General features: G+C 41.6%; 2 protein-coding genes across 5 annotated transcripts in view; both read left to right on the top strand.

Moving 5' to 3' along the window:
* LOC125022290 (synaptic vesicle membrane protein VAT-1 homolog) lies at positions 1-16266 on the top strand. Of its 2 annotated transcripts, XM_047608816.1 has the most exons (7): positions 1-658; positions 6826-7033; positions 11471-11641; positions 11741-11830; positions 11920-12158; positions 13869-14063; positions 16137-16266. In XM_047608816.1, exons 1-6 carry the CDS (start codon positions 254-256, stop codon positions 14061-14063), a joined length of 1308 nt encoding a protein of 435 aa, XP_047464772.1. In that variant the 5' UTR covers positions 1-253; the 3' UTR covers positions 16137-16266. The 2 variants fall into 2 exon arrangements, with proteins under 2 accessions (XP_047464772.1, XP_047464771.1); XM_047608815.1 differs by lacking the exon at positions 16137-16266 and having other exon boundaries at positions 13869-16084.
* Positions 16258-21742, top strand: part of LOC125022291 (probable phosphatase phospho1) — a 12621-nt gene continuing 7136 nt past the window's right edge. The window contains exon 1 of one of the 3 annotated variants that reach the window (XM_047608819.1): positions 16258-16397. Coding sequence is in view for 2 of the 3 variants with exons in the window: in XM_047608817.1 (XP_047464773.1) it covers positions 20672-20684 (13 nt within the window). In the remaining variant the exon portion in view is untranslated. Of the gene's footprint in view, positions 16398-20526; positions 20813-21742 lie in introns of those variants that run through there. The other 2 variants (XM_047608817.1, XM_047608818.1) reach the window with 2 other exon arrangements.

Below are 21742 nucleotides of genomic sequence, written 5' to 3' on the forward strand. Positions count from 1 at the left end.
CACACAGGAAACCTCATATTTTTTTTTTTAGAAAGGACGCGGCTGTGTTGCAGTGAGTGCTGTTTTATTTTCCATGAAGGTTTTCCCCGGAAAAAAAAAATAACCTGCAGCAAAACGATTCTTTACATTTAGTCTGAGCGGTTGTTGTTTTGTTTTCCTCCCTGAAAGAAACGCACAATCCCGCAGAACTGTTGATCTGAACTGAGGGGAGAGAAGAAAAAAAAGCTCAAAAGCGCACATCGCAAGTGTCATCATGTCTGGCGAAGAGGCTCCAACTCAGCAGCAGCAGCAGGAACAACAACCTGAGGAGCAGGAGAAGAAGCCCGATGAACCTCCACCGGCTGCTGCGGCTGCTGCTGCTGCTGATGCGCCACCGCAGCAGGAGCCGAGCGAGCAGGAGAAGCCCGTCTCCCTCCGCGCTCTGGTCCTGACCGGGCACGGGGGCTACGACAAAGTGAAGCTGCAGGTGAAGACGCAGAGCCAGCCGCAGCTGAAGCCGGGAGAGGTCCTGCTGCGCGTCAAGGCGTGCGGGCTCAACTTCGCCGAGCTGCTGGGCAGGCAGGGTCTGTACGACCTGCTGCCCGCCCCGCCTGTCACGATGGGAATGGAGGGCTCCGGGGTCATCGAGGCAGTCGGGGAGGAAGTGAAGGACAGGAAAGTGAGTAAAGGCCCCGCTGCTGAAAGCTCTCACACACCCCCACACCACACACACACACACACACAAAAAGAAAAATTACCACTGTGGCAGTCTGCGTTTTGACGTGACGCGTAATCTTTTCCACACACCACACACCAGATTGTTTCTGCCTCCTCTGTTGGAGGAGTTAGCCAGATCTTAACAGTTCATTTAAATTCCCCTCATTCCTCTCTAATCCCAGAGCGGGGAATAAACTTTAAACCTAAAGCTTTTGTGACCACATTGTTCACATGGCTTGCACGGACGTACATGTGAAGGCATCACATGTGCACATCCATCACCACCGTGAGGAGTCTGTGGATGAGCCTCCTTCGTAAAGCTGCGAAATGAACCCTCCCCTGATCTTTGGTTTGACTCACTGGGTCTTTGAAGTGTTTTGTTTTTTCCTCTACCATAGCACGCACTATATTTGCCGCTTGATAAGAGCTTTCCATGTGTTGCTCTTTAATTCATCAAGCCTGATGATGAAGCGTGGCACCTTTATTTGTTTGTGCTTCCTTCATGTCCATATGGAAATGGTGGATTTTTTGTCTCGTGATGCTTCGTAGTTGTGATTTAAATCCATCCAGCTGCAGATTTGGGTCTGTTTGGTTCTTTTTAAAGGCCTGCGTGTTCAGCGTCGAGCCTTTTCTCCCCCTTTTTCCTCAGATGCTTGAGTGTAGATCAGGAGCCAATCCAGAGGCCAAAGTCTCTGCCGCTTTTGTGCGTCGTACGTTTAGCTTTACAAGGACAAATTCGAAGTGACTCATGGCAAACAACCTTCACGGCCGCGGTGTAAAGAATCACAGCAGCAGGTGTTTGTCGAGCGGAGTCGCTCGGGTCGTGTTTGCGTGCTCTCATGCATGTGGAGGACGGAAAGGCGCTCAGGTCTGAGTGGGCGGCAGGACTTTTTCAGCTGTGTCACCGGGATCGGACGGTGCATTACTGGCCAATCAGGCGTAACATTATGACCACCTTCCTGATATTGTGCAGGTTTCCCTTGAGCCTCTCAAATCAACTGTGACTCATCAGAGAATGGACACGGGCCTTTTATGAGGATGTCTGGAAACAGGATGTTGTTAGTGGGGGCAGGCCAGGTCAACACCCTGTTCTTCATGTTTTTTTGAGTTGTTCATAAATCATTTTTGTGTGTGTGTGCCTGTGGAGTGCCTATAGGGTGTGGGTTGTGTGTGGTCCGGTCTAGGTGGGTGCTACATGTCTAAGTAACATCCACATGAATGAATGAATGTCAGGTCTCAGAGTTTCCCAGCAGAACGTTCAACTGTCTCAAGATGTTACTCGTTACTGTTGTGGGTAGTCATAATGTTGTGGCTGATCTGTGTATGTCTCAGCTACGGATGACTTCCACGTAGAAGTTCAGATTTATTTTTCTCTTAAACTCCTCTAAATGTTTCTGGTTGTTGTCATCTCTTCATAAATCATCTTTGTGCACGAGCAGATCAACTAGAAATGAAACGTTGTTTTGTGTTTGTGCTTCTATGTCTCTCATTATATCTGAGTTATCTCTGCAAAACTCAATACACTTTACGACTATATGTCCTGAATCCTGAAACACTCTCCTAAACATCTGCCCTGTGACCATATTTCTGTATCCAGGCTGCCAAAAAAGAAAAGTGAACTCTGGGTAACTTTCTTTTACTATTTATTAAATACATCACACTTCAGCTTCCCCTTTTTTTCTTTTATGATGTGTTCTTTCTAAGTGTTACCAAAACTTCCCTCTGTCATTCGGTGTCAGCGTGGAATTTCCCCTCCTCGTACTATACTCCTCCTTGCATTCCTCCCTCCCATCCATCTCTCCCTATATGGAGACCAAGAATGCGGCGGGTTGCAAATCCAAAACGGGGGTTTAAGGCCCGAGACGAGATTCTGAGCGTGAAATTCGGACCGTTAGGTGTAAAATGGAGCTAAGTTTCAAGATGGCCGGTTGGTGTTGGTGTAAGAATCTGGGTGGGGACCGAGCGAAGGGCCTTCGTAGCAGCTGACAGTAACAGAAAAGGATGTCTGAGTGATCCGGTTTTAATGGGAGCCAGAGCCAGAGAGTCGTCTCCAGATGAGGAGCGGAGGGCGTGGCCGCCTCAGAAGACGCTCCGGAGGAGGCAGAAAGGCAGAAAGGCAGACACAATGCGTTCCGCGGGATCCCGTTGCAGCTCGACTTCCCCCTCTCCAGACCCTGCGCGTCCACCGTTTAGTTGTGCCACAGATGTTATTCGATAAGATGACGATCGATGAGTCAGACCTTCGGGAGACGGGAGCAGCTGTTTCTAGTGCGGAGCCGAACGCCTCCAACGGAAGAGAAGAAACATCTGTTGGACTTTGTTCGTTTCATACCGGGAAGAGAAGGAGGGGGGGGGGGGGGCACATACAGACCATCTGATCTCAAGTGGGCTGGATCAGTAACATAATAAACTAACAACAGTCTTTTTAAGTTCAAAGAAGTCCATCGATCAGGCGTAACATTATGGCCTAATATTGTGTAGGTCTCCCTTGTGCCTCCAAAACAGTTGTGACTCATCAGAGAGTGGACGTGGGTCTTCTGAGGCTGTCCTGTGAGTTGAGGGACGGGGGGACGGGGGGGACTCTGTGGATCATCATTTGGGATCTAGTGAATTTGGAGGCCAGGTCGACACTTTGCACTGTTCTTTTTTTTTTTAGTTGTTTCTCAAGTGTTTTTGTGTGTTTGTGTTGGGCTGTATCCTGCTAGGAATGACATTGCTATAGGGTGTGTGTGGGGGTGGGGGGGTGGGGGGGGTCTGGTCTGGTCTGATCTGGTCTAGGTGGGTGCTACATGTCCAAGTAACTTCCACCAGGTCCAAAAGTTTCCCAGCAGAACATTAAATTATCACAGGATGGTTTAAACGTTATGTACTTCTCCTGTCAGTGGTTTTAATGTTATGGCATGATCGGTGTAGGTGTTTTTGTGTGTCTGTGTCGTGCTGCATTCTTTAAGGAGTGCCATCTGGTCCGGTCCAGTGACTAACATCCACACGAAACGAATGCCAGGTCCAAATGTTTTCCCAGAATAACACTGAATTGTCACAAGATGTTGTTTACTTCTTCTCCTGCCACTGGTCCTAATGTTGTGGCTGATGACACAAAACATGAGAGAGATCTGAAAGTCAGGACACACCCAGCCAACAATCAGCTGTTTTCCTGTGTGTTGAGCTTCAGAACCTCGTCAGACTCTTTCCAGCGCCTCTTTTTTTTTTTTTTTTTTTTTTAAATGAGTCAGTAAAGAGGCTCTGATCTGATTGGTCGCTCTGTAGAGAACCAGCTCACAAGAAGTGAAACAGGGATGGAGGAAACATCAGCGTTTCCACACGGGCACGGTGGTCGTCTAGGATGAATAAACTGAGGCCAGCGCGTAGCTCGTCCTAGCTCCTCGGCTAATAGCAGCAGCTCTATCCTCGGCATCCTCCGTGGTGCGTTCAAGTGCAACATTTTTGTCTGTGCCTCTTTGGAGCGTGGTTTAATTTTGTGACGATTAGGAAATATGTAGATAAAACATGCGTCCAAGACGAGTATGTTCACATTTGCTAATCTATATTTAGCTCAGTTTTGACTTTAAGACTTAAAACTGATGATCTGATCTGCTGTTGGTCTGTTTGCTTCCTGCGTTTGATCATTATTCTCTTATCTGTTATTAAAAACCCATTCCTCTCTTAGTTTTTATGAAGACCCGCTCTAAATAAACAGGTTTCCGCTGCCCTTTATCACCTCATTTGATACTAGCTCTCCAGGAACTGAGCTCAGCAGTTTTTCTTTTTTGTTCTTTTTATTTTTTTTTTTGTTTATTTTTAAACTGACTATCTTGCATTTGTGAGTTCGAAGTGTTTCACAAGCGCAGGAGTTGAGAAATTTCTATCTTCTGATGGGGGGAAGTTAAAGTAACTCATGAAGACTTATCACTGCTCAGCAGAGGCATTCACGACGTGTTCATGTGTAAATTCTGTCATTGCCGGCGTGAGTGTGTGTGTGTGTGTGTGTGTTTGTGTGTCATCTGCCTATTGTCATGGGTTGTGTGCAGGAGGAAGTGGGCGTGGCTCCGAGCTCTTGAAGCAGCATTAACAGGAAGCAGCGCAACGTTCACAATCAGATCTGAGGTCTTTCCTGCAGGCTTCACTGTTTTTTTGTGTGTTTTTTTTTTGTGTGTGTGTGTGTGTCGATAGTTTTTATAGCAGAACGCCTCCGTGTGATTAAGTAGCGTTTACCGCGAGCCCCCTTTGTTATGAGGAGAAAGCGCTCAGACGCACTAAACAGGCTTTATGTCATCTTCTTGTTTTTGGTTTGTTTGCAACGTTTCCAAGGAGGAGAAATTTAGTTCTGAGTTGGAGGAAATTCACCTTAAAGTCTCAACCAATTATGCTGAATTCCCAGTGCGCAGGCTACACTTGGATTAGACGGATTTTATTGATCCACAGGAGAAATTGCTTGGTCCCAGAAGCTCAGTTGCGCATGAATAAATAAATAAAACAGCACATAAATAAATAATCTTGAAAAATGCTTGTGAAAAGAAAAATAGGATATGTGTAAAATTAAATTAAATTAAAATAATCATTAATAATGTAAAAAAAATTTAAATAACATTAAATTCAATTAAATATTAAAATAAAAATATAATCAAATATCCACATTATAAATAATTAAAATATATTAAAATTAAAATATAATAAAATAAAGTTAGCTTCGTTAGCTTTTGATAGAAAATAAATCTAAAATTAATTTTATTTTATTTAAATTCCAAATGTTTGGTTTTAGCTTCTTAAATGTGGAATAGTCACGTCTTAACAGTAACAACATGACGCTAGTTTGGCTTTTAGAGTTTCTGGCTGGTGTTTTTACGCAATTCTTAAAATAAAAAATAAATAATAATAATAAAAATATAAATAACTAAAAAGATTAATGTGATGTAATTTGAGGTCGGTTTAGCTGCCAAATATCAGCTGTTATCAGACGTGCTCTAAGAGCAGAGCGCCGCTGTAATTAAAGGCCTGTGAGACGCATCAGACGACTTCCTGCTGGCTTGACCTCAATTTACCATTTCTTGCCAACGGATGTGTGGGAGGAGAACAGGTGTCTGAGGCTAGAGATGATAAAGAATTCATTTGCTCTACACTCCTGTATTTAAACACCTGATCCCGGCCCGGCTTCACGGTGTCGGTTCAGGTGAGACTTAGCTTCACTGGCCCAGACTTTAACATCTGTCCTTCCTCCACTAAACAATGGAGGTGAATGGAGAGACTGGGGATTCAGAAAAGAAGAAAATTACCATTAGAAAGTCACAGTTTTTAAAAATCACAAAATCTTTGGTTGATTAGACATTTCTTATATATTTTTTTTTTTTATTATTTTAGAATAAATTTCCTCAAACTCACATTAATATGAATCCAACGTATTTAAGTAAAGGGATAAGAGATTAATACCGAATGCAAAATGATGATAATAATAATGTATATTTATAAATAGCACTAGGAAAAGTTTAATGTAGAACATAGGTCTTCAACATGTGGTTTGTGACCCCCTAGAGGGTCCGCGGGAGTACTGCAAGGGGGGTCGCAAAATCTTTGGTTGATTAGACCCTTAATATTATATATATATATAATATATATATATATTATATATATATATAATATATATATATATTATAGTAAAGGGGTAGCTTAATGCTGAATGCAAAATGATAATAATAATGTATATTTATAAATAGCACGAGGCCGAGTTTAATATAGAACACATATAATAGGTGGGGGGTTCCTATTTAATCTCTTAATCATCAGTTTGGGGTCCTTGGCCTGAAAAACGTCAAAGACCCCTGATCTAGGAACAGAATTCATCCCAGATATTGTTGATGCTATTGACTTTCCATTATTTATAGCTGCTCGACCTTAGAGCTCAACTACACCCAATTTAGAATCACCTATTAACCTAAAAAAAGGATCTTTGACACGTGGAGGGAAGAATCCTCAGGAAGAACAAGCAAACAAAACAGGCCAAGAGGTCGGTGGATATTTGGCTCGATTAACCCGGTGTCGAGCTCTCTGCAGGAAATAAGCACTTCTGCTTTAACGCGAGTCACAGTTTCACCGTCGCCCCCCGAGGTCAACTCTCCTCTCGTTTTGCTCCTCCAGGTCGGCGACCGTGTCATCGCGTTGAGCCGCAGCGGCATGTGGCAGGAAGCCGTCGTCCTGGCCGCCGACCACACTTTCCCCATGCCCGAGGAGATGAGCTTCGAGGAAGGAGCTGCTCTCCCCATCAACTACTTGACCGCCTACATGATGCTGTTTGACATGGCCAACGTCAGGCCGGGAAAAAGCGTCCTCGTGCACATGGCAGCAGGTAAGACGCAAAAATGATCCGTTCACTTATAGATATAAAATATAAACATGCAGGTTCACTTCTTCTACTTGTTGCATTATTTATGTGGTGCAGCAGGTAATTTGTTGTGTGCATTTAGAGTTTAAACGCATTGTTCTGCAAAATGAGCACTAACGAAATAAACAGCCACAACATTACGACCACTGACCGGAGAAGTAACTTGTCACAGTTCATTGTTCTGCTGGGAAATTTTTGGACCTGATATTCATTCGTGTGGATGTTACTTAGACATGTAGCACCCACCTAGACCGGACACCCCCTCCCCATAGCACTGACACTCCTTGATGGCAGCAAAAGAGACACAAAAATGCTTTAGGAACAACCCTCAGAAGCCCCATGTTCATTCTCTGACGAGTCTGTTTTGGAGGCAAAATGACCTACACAATATTAGGAAGGTGGTCATAATGTTATGCCTGATCGGTGTAGATGATTCACAAAAAAAAAAAAAAAATTGTTGATTATTTATCTATTGCTAATATGAAGAATGCGAAGAATGAGACAAGGCAGAAATAAAATAAACTCCCACCCCCAAAATAACTGAAGAGCATAAGGCACAAATATAATTAGCAAAAAAAATGCAAATATTTACAATAAATCCCTGATTTTCTCTGGTAGTTTTGACCAGTCAGTTATACTTTGTGTTGTGTTGTGTTGGGACGTAATGTAATGCAGCTGCAGAAACCTCCAGATGTGCGATATCCCGCTAGTCAGAGAGCTGCTCCATCACTGAGAGGTTTTCAAACTTAAGTAAGCGTCATTTTCTGGCAGCTGTGAGGCCTATTAGCAGGAAACATTTCTAGCTTTTTGTCATTTTTCTTTCTTACTAAACTTTAAATTATTAGAAGTGCAGCCTCATTCCTGGATCAGAGATGCTGTGTGACATCATCGGTGACAGACTCCTCCTCCCGTCCCCATGGCGACACGTGAGGATTTTCACAGCACGTTCTCGTCAGGTCGCTAATCACTTCACTGGATGGGGCCACGTTTCCCTGCTGAAAAATCACCGGCTGAGAGAACAGGGAGGGAGGGGAGGGGGGTCAGAGGTGAAGTCAGCGGCTTCTTCGTAATATGGCAACCTGGATCATTGTCAAACACGGTTGCTCTGGCAACACCTGACATTTTAAACGGGGAGTCCAACGCAGTGACGAGTGGATGTGACAGAGGGTTGGGAGTTTGAACCAGAGCCTCATCAGTGTCACACTAATCACTGCAGGAACGTAACAACTGATGTTCATCCGTGGGCAAACCACACAATGTGCTCGGAGGGGAGACGCATTTAAATCGTACTTTAACAGTGTAAATATATAATGTCTTTGCTTTAAATCTGATGCAGGAACTGAATCGTGTCGTTTTTTGAGAAAATGGAAAAATGGTTCCACACGCTCTAAAAGACAGAGTGTGTTTGTTGTGGGTAGTGGGGGGTTTTTGAACTTTTAAGATCTGAAAACACCTGACGAGGCTCCTCTGTTCTAACCGGCGCAGCTATTTTAGTCTTTACGGAAGCCAAACTGGAATACGGTATCCAGAAAGGCACAAATACAAATACTCATTCCAAACAAATAGTTTTCAAATTATTTGTATTTGAAAAGAAGGAAAACATCTTATCAGAAAGCATCACTGTAAGGAGCGTCAAGCCCCGTCAAGTCAGAATAAATCACCTCTATTAGCTGCATTTAATGCAAAACATAAGCCAGTGTTGCAGATGCATCCATAATTATTATAATAGATAATTAAAGAATACTTATTTTCGAATACATGTACAAATGCTGGATGGTTTGCACAGCCCTGACAGGCGGTAAACATTGTGACTATACACGGACAGATGCAGTTAGAGTTAGAGGCAAGTTGCATATTGAAAAATGAAAAAGAAATATAGCGATACAGGTAGAGAGAACAGAACAAATACGGGATAAATGGTGCTTGAAGCCAGAGCTCTATTCTCTCACTGAGCAAAAAAGTGGGGGAGACGAATATAAGAGGGAAAGAAAGTGAAGTGTTCAACTGGTTCAGACTGTGGAGTCAAGATGTGAAACAGTAAAACAGTTCAAGCTTTTATTTTTCTGAAATAAAGCACATGCACAATTTTCACATTTTATTCATTTTCTCTTATTTTGAAATGCAGCTCTACTTTTTATTTAGTCACTGAGGGAACGTCACACGTATCTGCAGTCACACATATATGTTGAGTTTTATATTAAACGTGGCAATAAATCTCAGCTTTTTGAAATCTCACTGAATTCATTTGAATTGACAGTCGGGTATTTATCACATGCAAATGTTGATACAACTACGAGGCTATTTAAATATATATATCACACTAAATAGTCTCTAGTGCTGCTACATTCATATTATTATCATTTATCAGTCCTGTTTATATAGTGTATGTTTACTTCTGTTTCCATTTCTTATACTAGTTTATATTATTTATTTTTATTTATTTTATTATTATTATTAATTTTATTATCAATTTTTGATTATTATTATCAATATATTATTTTATGCCTATTTTTCTTTTTAGTAGTGGTTTTGTTTTTGTTTTTTTTTGTTAACTCAGACGACTATGTCACGTGACCAGAAGCTGTTAAATGGCTAATAAATGTAGTTTGATGGTTTCGTGCATAGATGCTGCCAAAGGTCATTACCGAACCCTGACTTTCACTAAATTAAATAAAAATCCTCACTTTCGTATTTAGAAAAAGAGAAAAAGCGTTAAGTTTTTGACGCTATATCCTAAAGATAATATGCAGAGCTGGGGATTGATGTGTCCAGAATTATAAATTAGTTTTGTTTCTACTTTGTAAGATGCTCAAAACAGGAAAAAAATATAATCTAAATTCTACACTGGTTGTTTGCTATAATAGGTGTAATAGGGATTTAAAAATCACAGACTCCTTCTCCTCAGTGAAAAGCTTTTTCCTCTTTTATTTTTTATTTCGTCTGAATTCCAGATTAAACGCGTAGAGACGTTAGTGCAGTAATTCGAATAGCTCGGGGTATGATGAGTATTCAAGAGTCCAGTGTGTGCAGATCGGTTGCTGCCGTCATCATCTCTGCTCCTCTGCGCCCCCCCCCCCCCCCCCCCCCCCCCCCCCCCCCCCCACACCTTCCCCTGGTCAGTGCTGAGTGGGTGGACGGTTTCCAGCTGACCTGCAGAAATAAGACGCTCGAGGGCCGAGTGAAGAGGAGGGCAGTACTAGACAATAGAGTATTAGTGTCTAAGAAAAAGGGTGAAAGTGCAGAATACTCACCGTCACACATGCTGCGTATTGAACAGTGATCAGCCCTAAAATTATGACCACATGACACATTTGTCTGGCATCGAGACGTTGGCTGCAGATGCTTTTAAGGAATCCTTTTAAGGTGAAAGGCGACTTGTTTGTTTTGCATATCCTGCAGATGCTGGAATGGATTCGGAGGCCGAGGCAGCTCCTTGAACCATAGACTGTATATAAATATGGACCCCTCACTTCTTTGCATTGGCTAAAGTGATGCTATTTTCCCGTGGATACGGGCGGCGCCATCTTGTGAGTTTGGAGCCAGAGTCTGATCAGATCGGTTTCCGAAAGAGGAGCCACGATACCAGTGACTCAACTGCAGTTACAAGGAAATTAAATTTAGATTCAAGACTAAGACAGACTTTAATGATCCACAGGGGAAATTAGCTGATCGTAGTAGCCTTATTGCATTTTTCAGATCATTCCAGCAGAAATTAGATTGTTTTTCTTCACAGAATGATGTACGGTGTTTCACAAATGGTGTCTTAGCTTATTCTGCTTCATTTAAACCTGTTTTCCTCATAAGGAGACACTTTTGTCTTCTTAGTGAAGAGTCAATGCACTTGTTTTTTTATGCTTATTAACAAATCAGCAAGTACTCGTTTGAGGACGTTGGGATTTCATCGTTTCCAGTTTTATATTTTTGTTCACATTGGAGACTTAAATTGTAATATACACTGAAATAATCCACATCATTTCCAGCTCAGAGATGCTTATTTGTTTTACTACTACTGATCCCAAATACCTAAAGATCTTAATCTTATCTTAAATAAATTAAGCTGCATTCCAAACAAATGCTTGGCTCTCAGGAGGTTAAATATCTGTTATTTCACTTTACTTTTCTTAAAGAAAACACACTGTGCTAGGGGATAGATAGATATTCTGTGTTTTATTTATTGATATATATTTCTTAGGTGCTCATTGAAGCAGGTAGATGTGATCCAGGAAGTAGCAGCTTTATCGTGTCAGAGCTGCACTGAGCTGTAGTCTTGATTTCTTACGACCACACTGAGGTTGTAGAATCCCCTCTGCTGAAACTAAAACCTCCGCCGCCGCTGCTGCTGCTGCTGCTGCTTCTGTTCTCACGTCTGTTTTTTTTCTGCTGCTCTTTGCACGTCTGTAGGTGGTGTGGGTATCGCTGCGACCCAGCTGTGCAACACTGTGCAGGATGTGACTGTTTTTGGCACCGCGTCGGCTTCCAAACACGAGACCATTGCTCAAGGCGGGGTGACTCACCCCATCGACTACCGCACCAAAGACTACGTTGATGAGATACGCAAAATCAGCCCAAAGGGTGAATAACAACAGATAATAAAAAAAAAAGTGGTTTTGCACAATAAATAAGAATCATTGTATTTGTTCTTGCCTTTTATTTCTTGTTTTTATTGTGCAGGCGTGGACATCGTCCTTGATCCGCTGGGTGGTTCCGACACCCAGAAAGGCTTCAGTTTGTTAAAACCTTTGGGGATGCTCATAGTCTTTGGTAAGACAAAAACAGAAAATAAAAATTAGAACAATTTTAAATGACAGATCTAATCTGTGCATGGTTTTATCTGTTCCGCTCCGTTCCAGGCATGGCCAACAGTGTAACAGGCCAGAAGAAGAACTTGCTGGCCATGGCGAAGACCTGGTACAACCAGCTCTCGCTCAACACCCTGAAACTGATGCAGGCCAACAAGGCCGTGTCCGGCTTCCACCTGGGCCACATCAATGACAACGAGCTGCTGGGCAGGACGATGTCCACGCTGCTGGAGCTCTACAGGCAGGGGAAGATCAAGCCCCGCATTGACTCCCGCTATCACTTCGAGGAGGTTAGTTTGTGTTCGTTTGACGTGCTCTCTCTCTGCAAATCTCCTCCGTTCATGCACGCTCAAAGTGTTCAGTGACGTGTGATGGATGGATGGATGGATGGATGGATGGATGGATGGATGGATGGATGGGTGGATGGATGGGTGGATGGGTGGATGGGTGGATGGGTGGTTAACCGCCGCGGGAGTAAAGGCAGCAGCTCCACCGAAGCTGCTCCTCTCCTGCGTCACATCTTATGACAACTCCTCCCGGTGTTTTCCTCTTTCCCCATCAATCACACGAAACGGCAGACCGGCAAACCCCATCAGATAAGATGGTACTTAACGGGCCGTTGCTAGGTGACGGTCCAAATTGTTGCCGTGGCATCACTTCTAGTGGGAATATCTGCGTCTTGAGTTTCCCCGGCTGGCTCCAGCATTAGACGGGAGCGTGATGCCCCGATTGCACGGCTGCCTGTGCCTGCGAGGAGGAGACGGACAATGAGCGAGGCAGGAAATAATGGCGCAGAATAGATGGTCGTTTCTAAGACTATTGTCCACGTTTGGACGTTAATGAATTCACGGAAACATTATGCTAACAAATATTTTTCCAGTGGGTATTTTGTGCACTGAGCAGCTTTCCTCTCATCTCTCATCTAACTAATAGCTGTGTCTCCCTCTTTCCGTCTCCCTTTCCCTTCCCTCCCCCTTCTTCTTGTGAGGTTATCGGTATTGACGCTGTACACCGATCAGCCACAACATTATGACCACTGACGGGAGAAGTAAATGAAACGTTTAAACCATCTTGTGACAATTGAAGGGAAACTTTTGGACCCGATATTCATTCATGTGGATGTTACTCAAACATGTAGCACCTACCTAGACCAGACCAGCCCCCCCACCCCACCCCACCCCATAGCAATGACACTACTTGATGGCAGCCTGACACAGACGCACACACACAAAATGATGTAGGAACAACTTCAAAAAACGTGATTCACTAGATCCCAAACTGATGAAGTATCTGTGGGATGATCCATAGAGGCCCCTCCCGTCAAAGCCCCCCTCACTAACAACATGGAGGTACAAGGAATTTAATTAAATGTAATACATTATAATGCTTGGTTGGCTCGTTGCAAACATTACATATTAAACTCCTTTAAACCCTTTCAGGGTGGAGTTTGCGTGGGTTTTCTCCCTGCTTTTACCCCCCACCTCTCTCCTGATGACAGCGGGGATGGACTCTAAACTGCAAAGCACTCAAATGCAAACAAACAACTTTATCCTGACTGATAACCCCAGAGTTCCTATTTTTATCAGCTGCAAAGCGACTCGCTTTATGTGTGAACTTTGTCAAAGCTGCTTGAAGAATGTGACGCTTACGGATGTTTAAGCAACACCTCAGACCAACGAGGCGCCTGGTTTATTTAAAAACCCCCTGACCGAGTTACCAAGTAGAAAATTAACATAACTGAACATGTGGCAGCTAGAAAGTCAAATGCCTTTTCTTCAGGAATTAGTCGACATTTATGCACATGATGCACCATGTGTGCTTGACGTGAACTAAGCCATTAACTGAGTCTGATTTTATAAGGTTCTGATTTAACGGCTCAAAGGTGAATTTAGATTTTTGACACATTTTTGTTTATTTTTCTCCTGGGTTGAGTTCACACAGTTCGGAGAGGACAAATAATCCCTTGTGCACATCCGTTCTGCTCCTCTGTCTCTTCCCAGGTGGCTGAAGCCATGAAACGCATGCACGAACGCCAAAACATCGGCAAGGTCATCCTCCTTCCCGAACCCAAGAAGATCGAAGAGGAGCCCAAGCCCGCCGCCGCCGAGCCGGGAGAGAGCGCAGAGAAGAGCGAAGCCGCCGCGGACGAGAAGAAAGAAGAGGCCACAGAAGAAGTTAAAGCAGAAAAAGATTGAGTAAGAGTGTCTCTGTGATATTTTCAAGCACTTCCTCAGTGAGTTTCCATGTTATTCAGCTGTTTAAAAAAAAAAAAAGAAGAAAAAAAAACAGGAAAGAAAAGAAAAGCAAGGTGCCATGAATTCTTTCAGTATTTTTCAAATGTTTATTTTTTGTTGTTGTGCAATATGTCTATAGTGTGGTGTCTTTGATGGGAACACTTGTTCTTGTTTTTCAAAATAAAATGTCACTGTATTCTGCTACGTTACCTGAGGAATAATGATCTCTGATAACAGACAGCTAATGGCTGGTGTTTGTGTTACAGCACCGCACATTGACATGTGACTTTAAAAGGTAGGACCAAGGAGCTGGACATGAAAGATATTAAAGCAAGCAGCGTCTTAGCAAGGGTTTAAAGGTGCAATATGCAAGATCGATGTTCAAAAAGTAATTGTCAACAGAAGAGGGCGACATTTCTCCAAAACGTTTGCATCACATAGCTGTTAGCAAGCTAATTGAGGTAGTCACACGCAGCCTTTTCTAACTGGACTGAACTGCATAATGATGTTAATGCTACATAGCTAACATTAGCGTAATAAAAACTCTTATGCATACAAGTTTAGCACTTTAGGCACAAACTGTCTCCAGAGGTGGAAAGTGTTGTTGCCTGTTTTTCTTCTGTCTATAACTTCTATTCTTTATAAAGTGTTGTTACAAGATGTGACGGGCCCTGAGGCTAGCTGGTTAGCATGCTAACTGCAGTAGATATCTATGTGACGCAATACGTACTGATACTTCCTCACAATCTGTTGATAATTTTTTTTTTGACGTTTCCTTTAAAAAAAATAAACTTACATATTGCACCTTTATTTCACCTTTGTGCACAATTGTTCTCACTGAAGACTACAATCATGTCTCCTCCATCAAGCCTGCTAATTTGCTAATAGCGAATCGTGATACTAACATATGATATTTGGGTATAATTCACAGAAATGGGATTAAAGAAGGAAGCAGTAATCTTTTTTTTTTTTTTTTTTTTTTTAAGTAAGAAGTAATGAGACTAGAAGTTTTTGTTTATATTCCAGTGTGCAACAACAACCCTTAACGTAAAGACTTCTGTTAAAGGCCCAGTGTGTAGAATCACCTTAAAACGATAACGAATGTGTTTTTTTTTAATCTTGGAATCAGCCTTTTATTTCTAAATAAGGAACAAGTCCCCTTCCTGAAACAGTTTGGTTCTCTTAATGCATGTTAATTTGGTTGCAATCTGCAGTTTTACCACTAGGTGCCACTAAATCCTACATATTGGACCTTTAAATGTTTACTGACAAGACGTTCATATGTGATTATTCTGAATGCATTTAAGAGGCTTCGTACTAACATTTGATGGTAACATTTTAAAAATCCTCTTGCAGATTAATTAATATTAAACTAATGAAATAATTTACTCACACAGAGGCATTTTCCATTAGTATAAACATAGCATAAGTGATTATTAGCGCGGTTTAACGGCTTGTGAAGCACTACCAAAGCATAATGATGGTTTAAATGGTCTTTTCATGTATTTCTCCCCTAATGAATGTTGCTACACAGTTTGAGGCTCTCTGTCAGTTTCAGGAAAGCCCTTGGCTTGTGTGTTATTGTTTTTTTTCTTTGTTTTTTTTTTTTTTTTTCACTGTGGTATTTTCCCTCATGTATTAGTGCCAAATTTTAAACCAGCTTTCACCACTGCCGTCAAGCCAACTGTGAATAACAATTAGGGGGACTTCCCTTTTGTCGGCGATCACGCTCCGGGTTTTCTTCCAAAGAATGTCACGCTGAACTAAAGCTGAAACTGTTTGGTGAACCCATTGGAGGGCAGCTTTTCATGCCTTAATTTTGTCCTGTGGTTTAGCTGTTTTTTGCATTAGAGTGATCAGAGTTTACAGTACTACAATATGTGTGATTCCTCCTAAAGCTCCTAAAGCTTCGCCCTGCTTGTCTTAATCATGCTTTTATTGTTATGACCTGTCTGTGCTCAATACACATTTACTTTGAAACACCCACAGAGTGATTCTATTTTCTTCATATTTTTTATTTATTTATTTTTTTAGATTTGCATATACGTTTCTTTGAATGGATGACCTAACTTGCACAAGTCCTGGGCTCATCAGTCCCCAGATGTTTTGTCCAGATGTGGGTGTAATTCAATGCTGTGACGCAGAAGATGCAAGCGAAGCACAAGAAGAAGAGTTTTTCCTCCGTCCTCACTCAACCCGGCTCCTCACATTCCTCTCTCCACCCTCTCTGTCCTGCTTTCTGTCTTTCCTCTCCTTCTCTTTCTGCCTCTTTCTCTGGGTTGATTTGATTTCCAGGTAATGTTTTATGTCATTTACATTTCTGATATATTTTATTATTATTATTTCTGTATTTCTTTGCAACCATTCTCACTGCAAGTACTGTTAAGTTCTGGCCAAGTTTCCCCCTTCTCCTTGCTTGAAGTAAGAGCTGATGTGGATTTTGAGTGGGAACTGGAGCCTCATTGTGATTTATGTGAAGTTCGTTTTGTTGCAGAGCCCCCAGTGGGAGTTTATGTAAGAGCCATTCAGACTTTCTCCTGGGTGGTGCTCTCCTTTCTTCTGAATTGTGCACATTTTCGAGGAGGTTAATTGCAAGCGTGTAAGATGTTTAGGCCTCTAAATTCCTTTTTGGATTTGCTCGAGGCGACCGGGTGCTGAAAACGGTCGACCACAAAGCAACTAACTGTGCTTTTAAGAAACAACCCCTTTGTAGTCCATCACACATTTTGACAACAGTTTACACAAAATCATGTGGAAGTCAAGCGCCATCTAGTGGTCACTGAAATATTGAACCTCCCCACAGTGCTTCCTGTTTTTTAAGTGACATATAGCCTGCGGTAATATTTGTGAAGCATCAAGAAATAAGCAGGTTATGTACAAAAGTTTGAATTGAATTCAACTTTAATTGCAAACAGAATTTCCTACATCAGTATAAGACCTTAACCTCCTGAGACCTGAGCTTTTGTTTGGTGCCCTTTTAATTTCCTCCAAGATATTTGGGATTAGTAGGATTTAAGAAGTATAAAAAATATATGTCCTCATATGTGGACACAGGGATTATTTCACCGTATGTTGCCATAAAGTCACCAATGTGTAATAAAATATAAAACTGTTTATTTTAATACAGAACATTGGTGTACAAACAATGAAATCAACAATTAAGCTAATTAGTTTAATTAAATTAGTTACCTAGGTGAAGCAGAATAAGATGCCACAAACCTAAAACTTAATGTCCCCATATGAGGACGCCGGGTCTCAAGAGGTCAGATTAGTTATACTTTAACCCTTTGACTGGCAACCGCATGAATGATGACTTTTTTTGTAGTAATAGGCAATAAAATGCTTAATTTCTCATTTTGTACCCATTTTCTAACCATTGACAGTCATTCAATTTGTAGGATACACAAATCTGCCAAAGTGTGAACACATTATGTATACAAATATCTAAGCTGTGGCTTTTATACTTTTTGAGATGTAGCGCTTTTGAACAGATGACCAAGCTCGAAAATATTTATATTATATTAATCTGTACAATCTGGTGAACATTTTAATGATACGTCAAAATACTCAGTTTGCAGTGCACGCGATTAACATAGATTAATAATTAAAGATATTTAAGGGAAGTTAAAGGATTAAGAGCGAAAATCGTTAGATCTTAACACCATTCAAAACTATTTCCTCTTGTGAAATCTAAAATATTATTACAGCTGTTAAAAAAACCCTTTAAAAAATGTTTTTTTCCCATGTGTCTCCCATCGGGTAATGGCCACCAGCTATGAGTGGTTTTAATGTTGCGGCTGATTCTCATAAATACTCTAAGCATTTAACTACAGCATTTTATTTGCACTGTAACCATTCCTTTTGCTGAGCCTTTTAAGAAGATGTCAGTCTGTCTGATTCCTCTCCAGACTCTTCTGTGTCACAGAGCCGTGTTTCTAAAAACCTGTTGCTGCATCGATTCTGCCTGTTTTTACTTTTTACACGTACTTCATGCACACTTGCACTGGCCTTCTGTGTTTATGAGGAACTGACAGTGTGTCAAAGTTATTCAAACGTTACCACATGAGTTGCTTTTAAGCTTGTGACTCACCGGCAAATGACTCTATAGAGACGTAAACCTGAACATCTTTACACTGAATACTTAGGTTTTCAGTAGTTGAAACCACAACAGTATTCAGTGATCAGATCAAATCAATCAAATCAAACTTTATTTATAGAGCACCTTTCATGCATAGACATGCAACGCAAAGTGCTTTACACACATAAATCGATAGTGATCATATGCTGTGCTTCATTTGTAAATGAAAATGAACAAAATACATAAATACAAACAAAATCACAGCCCAAAAAGACCAGTTCTGAGGATGCGGAGGTGTCTTTATTTGGTTGAGCATCAACTCTGAGTTTACATTTCAGCCAGCAGAGGTCCTCCTTTGTTTGTAAGAAGAAAGTTTCAGGGGATGTCCTGTAAAACACAAATAATTCTCATTTTGATTAGTGTTAGGTTAGAAATGTGGGTTGTAAAAATTAGTAATTCAAAGCTGCGTACATGCAGAAGAGCACACTTCCACATTTCTGTTTTTTTTTTTTTGTTTGTTTCTCAGCTTGATGGAAAAACACGACTGAAAACATGTACGAGGAAATTTTCCGTAACCATGTCATTATCATGACTAAGCAGCGTGACTTCACTGGTTTCGTTTGACCTTGCTTTCTCGGGAGGGCATTACATCACACCGACAGGAAGCCAGCATGATGTGCTCTTTTTTATCTGTAAGAATGAACGTCCAGTGAACGTCTGCAAGTATTAATCACCCTTGCGTTTTACAGCAGGCTTTTATTATTTTTTAACCTTTTTCCCAAATACAAAGTTGTGCAAATCTACACCCTCTTATATTATATGTGCACAGGTCAAAAGTACATGCAAAGTAAACACTGCACTCAGAGGTGTAAAGTACACGAATCAAAATTAACACATAGCTGTTCTCCACCTTTGAGCTCCGTGTACATGTATGTCAAGTTTAGGACCCCTCCTAAACTAAGATACGGACTCAGCGTGGAGGGCTGAGATGTCGTGATGCAGTGATAACATTGTGCCTGTTATCCCTCCTCCTGTATCAGCACACTTTACACCGTCTTGAGACATTTGAACGCCTCGTATTTAACCCTCCTCGGTCCACAGACGATCTCAGACTCCTATCAGCTGCTGACTCAGGACCCGGCAGAACATGGCTGCACTTATTTTTAGACTTCCACCACCAAGGCAGAGTGACATCTTGTGCTTTTTCGGGGCACGTGTGTCTTCTCGCACAGTGTCACGGCCGGTTAAATGTTCAGTTGTTAGTCGAGTCTGCGGTTGTTTGTGTTCCGATTGAACGTAGATGCAGGTGAAACCAAGCGTCACCGTGGCATTCTTACATGATAGGTGATGAATTATGGTGTCAAATTAAAAAGGGCGCGGCGAGGGAGTGGAGCGTGGCCACATACAGAGTAGCCTATGCATGGAGAGTTAAAGGTTATATCTGTGCATCAGAAACTCGCAGCACTTGCTACTTTAGTCACTCAAACGTTTATGAATTAAAAATTCCTTGCAATCAAACACCAGCTAAAGTCCTAAGTTGTGCATATTTAAAATGTTAATAAATAAAGTGCACATGCTAAGCACATGTATGTGTGTGCAACCTGCCTTCAACAGTACCTAATGTTTGGGCAAGGGGAGGTTAACATGTTGCCTAATACCAATTTGTGCTCTACACAGTTCAACTGTTTTCTAGTGACACATAATATTGAACTTATTTGACTCTAAAATCTACTTTACAGTCTGAATTGTTGCTAAAATGTGTTATATTAACTGAGTGGACATTATAGCCTTGAGCTGGTCTCAAATTTCTGACGTTGTAAAGCTAAAAGTGAAAAAACAGCGACTGTTACAGCTACAAATTAAAAGCGACGGATCCTGCAAATCCCACTGAAGTTGTTTATTTTATTTCTGACAACGTGACCATCGTATTGATTTCCAATCGACCATACAACTTATGTCCTTCCGGTTCAAATAAACGACCCGGTTGGTTCGACTATTTGTATAAATTGTAAAAATAAAATGTTTCACGTGATTCTGCATTGCGCGTTTTTAGCCAAATTCTTTTAAACAAATAAACCCATTTCCTGCTGTGGGTTAATAAAGTATTTCTGGTTCTTATTCTGATATATTAACACAGTTCTTTGGAGAATCCCGGAGCAGAATATGTGATTTTGAAACAATCCAGACGGACGAAATTTAACCCGGAGGCAGAATTACTCCTATGAATGTTAAGTAATAACTTCCCTAAATGTGAATTTGATTCATTTGTGTTACTAGGAACCATACATTTATACGCGACCTTAGTCACAGAGGATTTTACGCTGAAAGGTCGTGGCGGAAGTTGGGCGTTCACGCCGGCTGACTTGACGTGCTGGCTTTAAATGGGAATACCCTCAGTGCTTCTGCGGGAGTCTCCTTTAAAAAATCTTACCTCGTCACTGGGATGCGGTTGCCGGAGCCGGGCACCTCGTAGCCGACCATCCCCGCTCGTATGCCCAGCACCGGTAGGCCTGTTTGTTATCTAATTCCTCAGTATTTATTAAAAAAACGAGTCCTGTTGAGTCCGCGTCGCTCGGACATTGCAGGCATTTTGCCGGCAAATGACTCCTGACAGAGCTAATGACTTTCAGAGGTAACCTCTCATTACGCAGGAATTACGCCCGGGGATAAAATTAGAAAGCTTAGTGTGTAAATATGTCCTATTAATAATACTGCGCTACGGGGAGAAACATGCGCTCACTTGGAACAACGCGTAAACAGCGAAAACTGCAGGTTACATACAGCAGGACGTTTCAGGAGACTCGAACTGAGCACACAGTGCCATGGGGGAAAAAATGGTGTGCAAGTATCCCACTGTTTGACTTGGTGTTGTATCTTTACGCAATTTCGCCTCAGTGTAACCACTGGGCTCCCGCTATCTGTAAGGGAATTATGCGCAAACCCGGTGACCTCTGCCGCAAAGAAAGGCGGATTTAGACAGTTATAGCCCACTGGTTGTAGCCTATAGATGCCTCTGCACATGACCCACTTAAATCCTTATCTTAAACGGGGCCTGCGCTGTATGTAGAGTCTCAGTCATCTTCTAAGCTGTTAAATTTCATGTCATTATCCCGGAAGTACAGTATATAACAGTATCAACCTTGTACCCCAGTAACATGACTGGTTAGTAATTGTTTATTATGTGTTCAGGGCTGAGAATAACTCAGGTCTTTTACTTAAGTCTGGCAAAAGTCAACATTTTACTTTTAGAATAGCTAAATATTATTATTGTTTAATTATTACTTATGTTTATAGCTGGTATTTTAATGCAGGATGACCATGTTTTGTGTACAAAAGAAGACAAATTATTTAAAAACCTAAAACCTAAACAAGAACCAGAGGACTGATAGATGATAGAGAGTAAAAACATCAACATAATCTAGTTAGCGTTTTGTACGACTTACTCAGCTGGTGTAAGTTTTTATTTATTTTACTTTATATTTAGCATATACCTAAAATTCTGTTTTATATCAGCAGTAAGTTGTCAGAAGACTGTTGCTAGGCGACCGTGGGCTCTGAAAGC

Source organism: Mugil cephalus, chromosome 16 (assembly GCF_022458985.1).
Source record: "Mugil cephalus isolate CIBA_MC_2020 chromosome 16, CIBA_Mcephalus_1.1, whole genome shotgun sequence".
Taxonomy (NCBI): Eukaryota; Metazoa; Chordata; class Actinopteri; order Mugiliformes; family Mugilidae; genus Mugil; species Mugil cephalus.

Bases quoted from the DNA above. Each gene is read 5' to 3' on its own strand.
- LOC125022290 (XM_047608816.1), top strand. From the start codon at position 254: ATGTCTGGCGAAGAGGCTCCAACTCAGCAGCAGCAGCAGGAACAACAA. The intron at 7,034-11,470 runs GTAAGACGCAAA...GCACGTCTGTAG, and splicing joins CCTCGTGCACATGGCAGCAG to GTGGTGTGGGTATCGCTGCG. The intron at 12,159-13,868 runs GTTAGTTTGTGT...GTCTCTTCCCAG, and splicing joins CCCGCTATCACTTCGAGGAG to GTGGCTGAAGCCATGAAACG.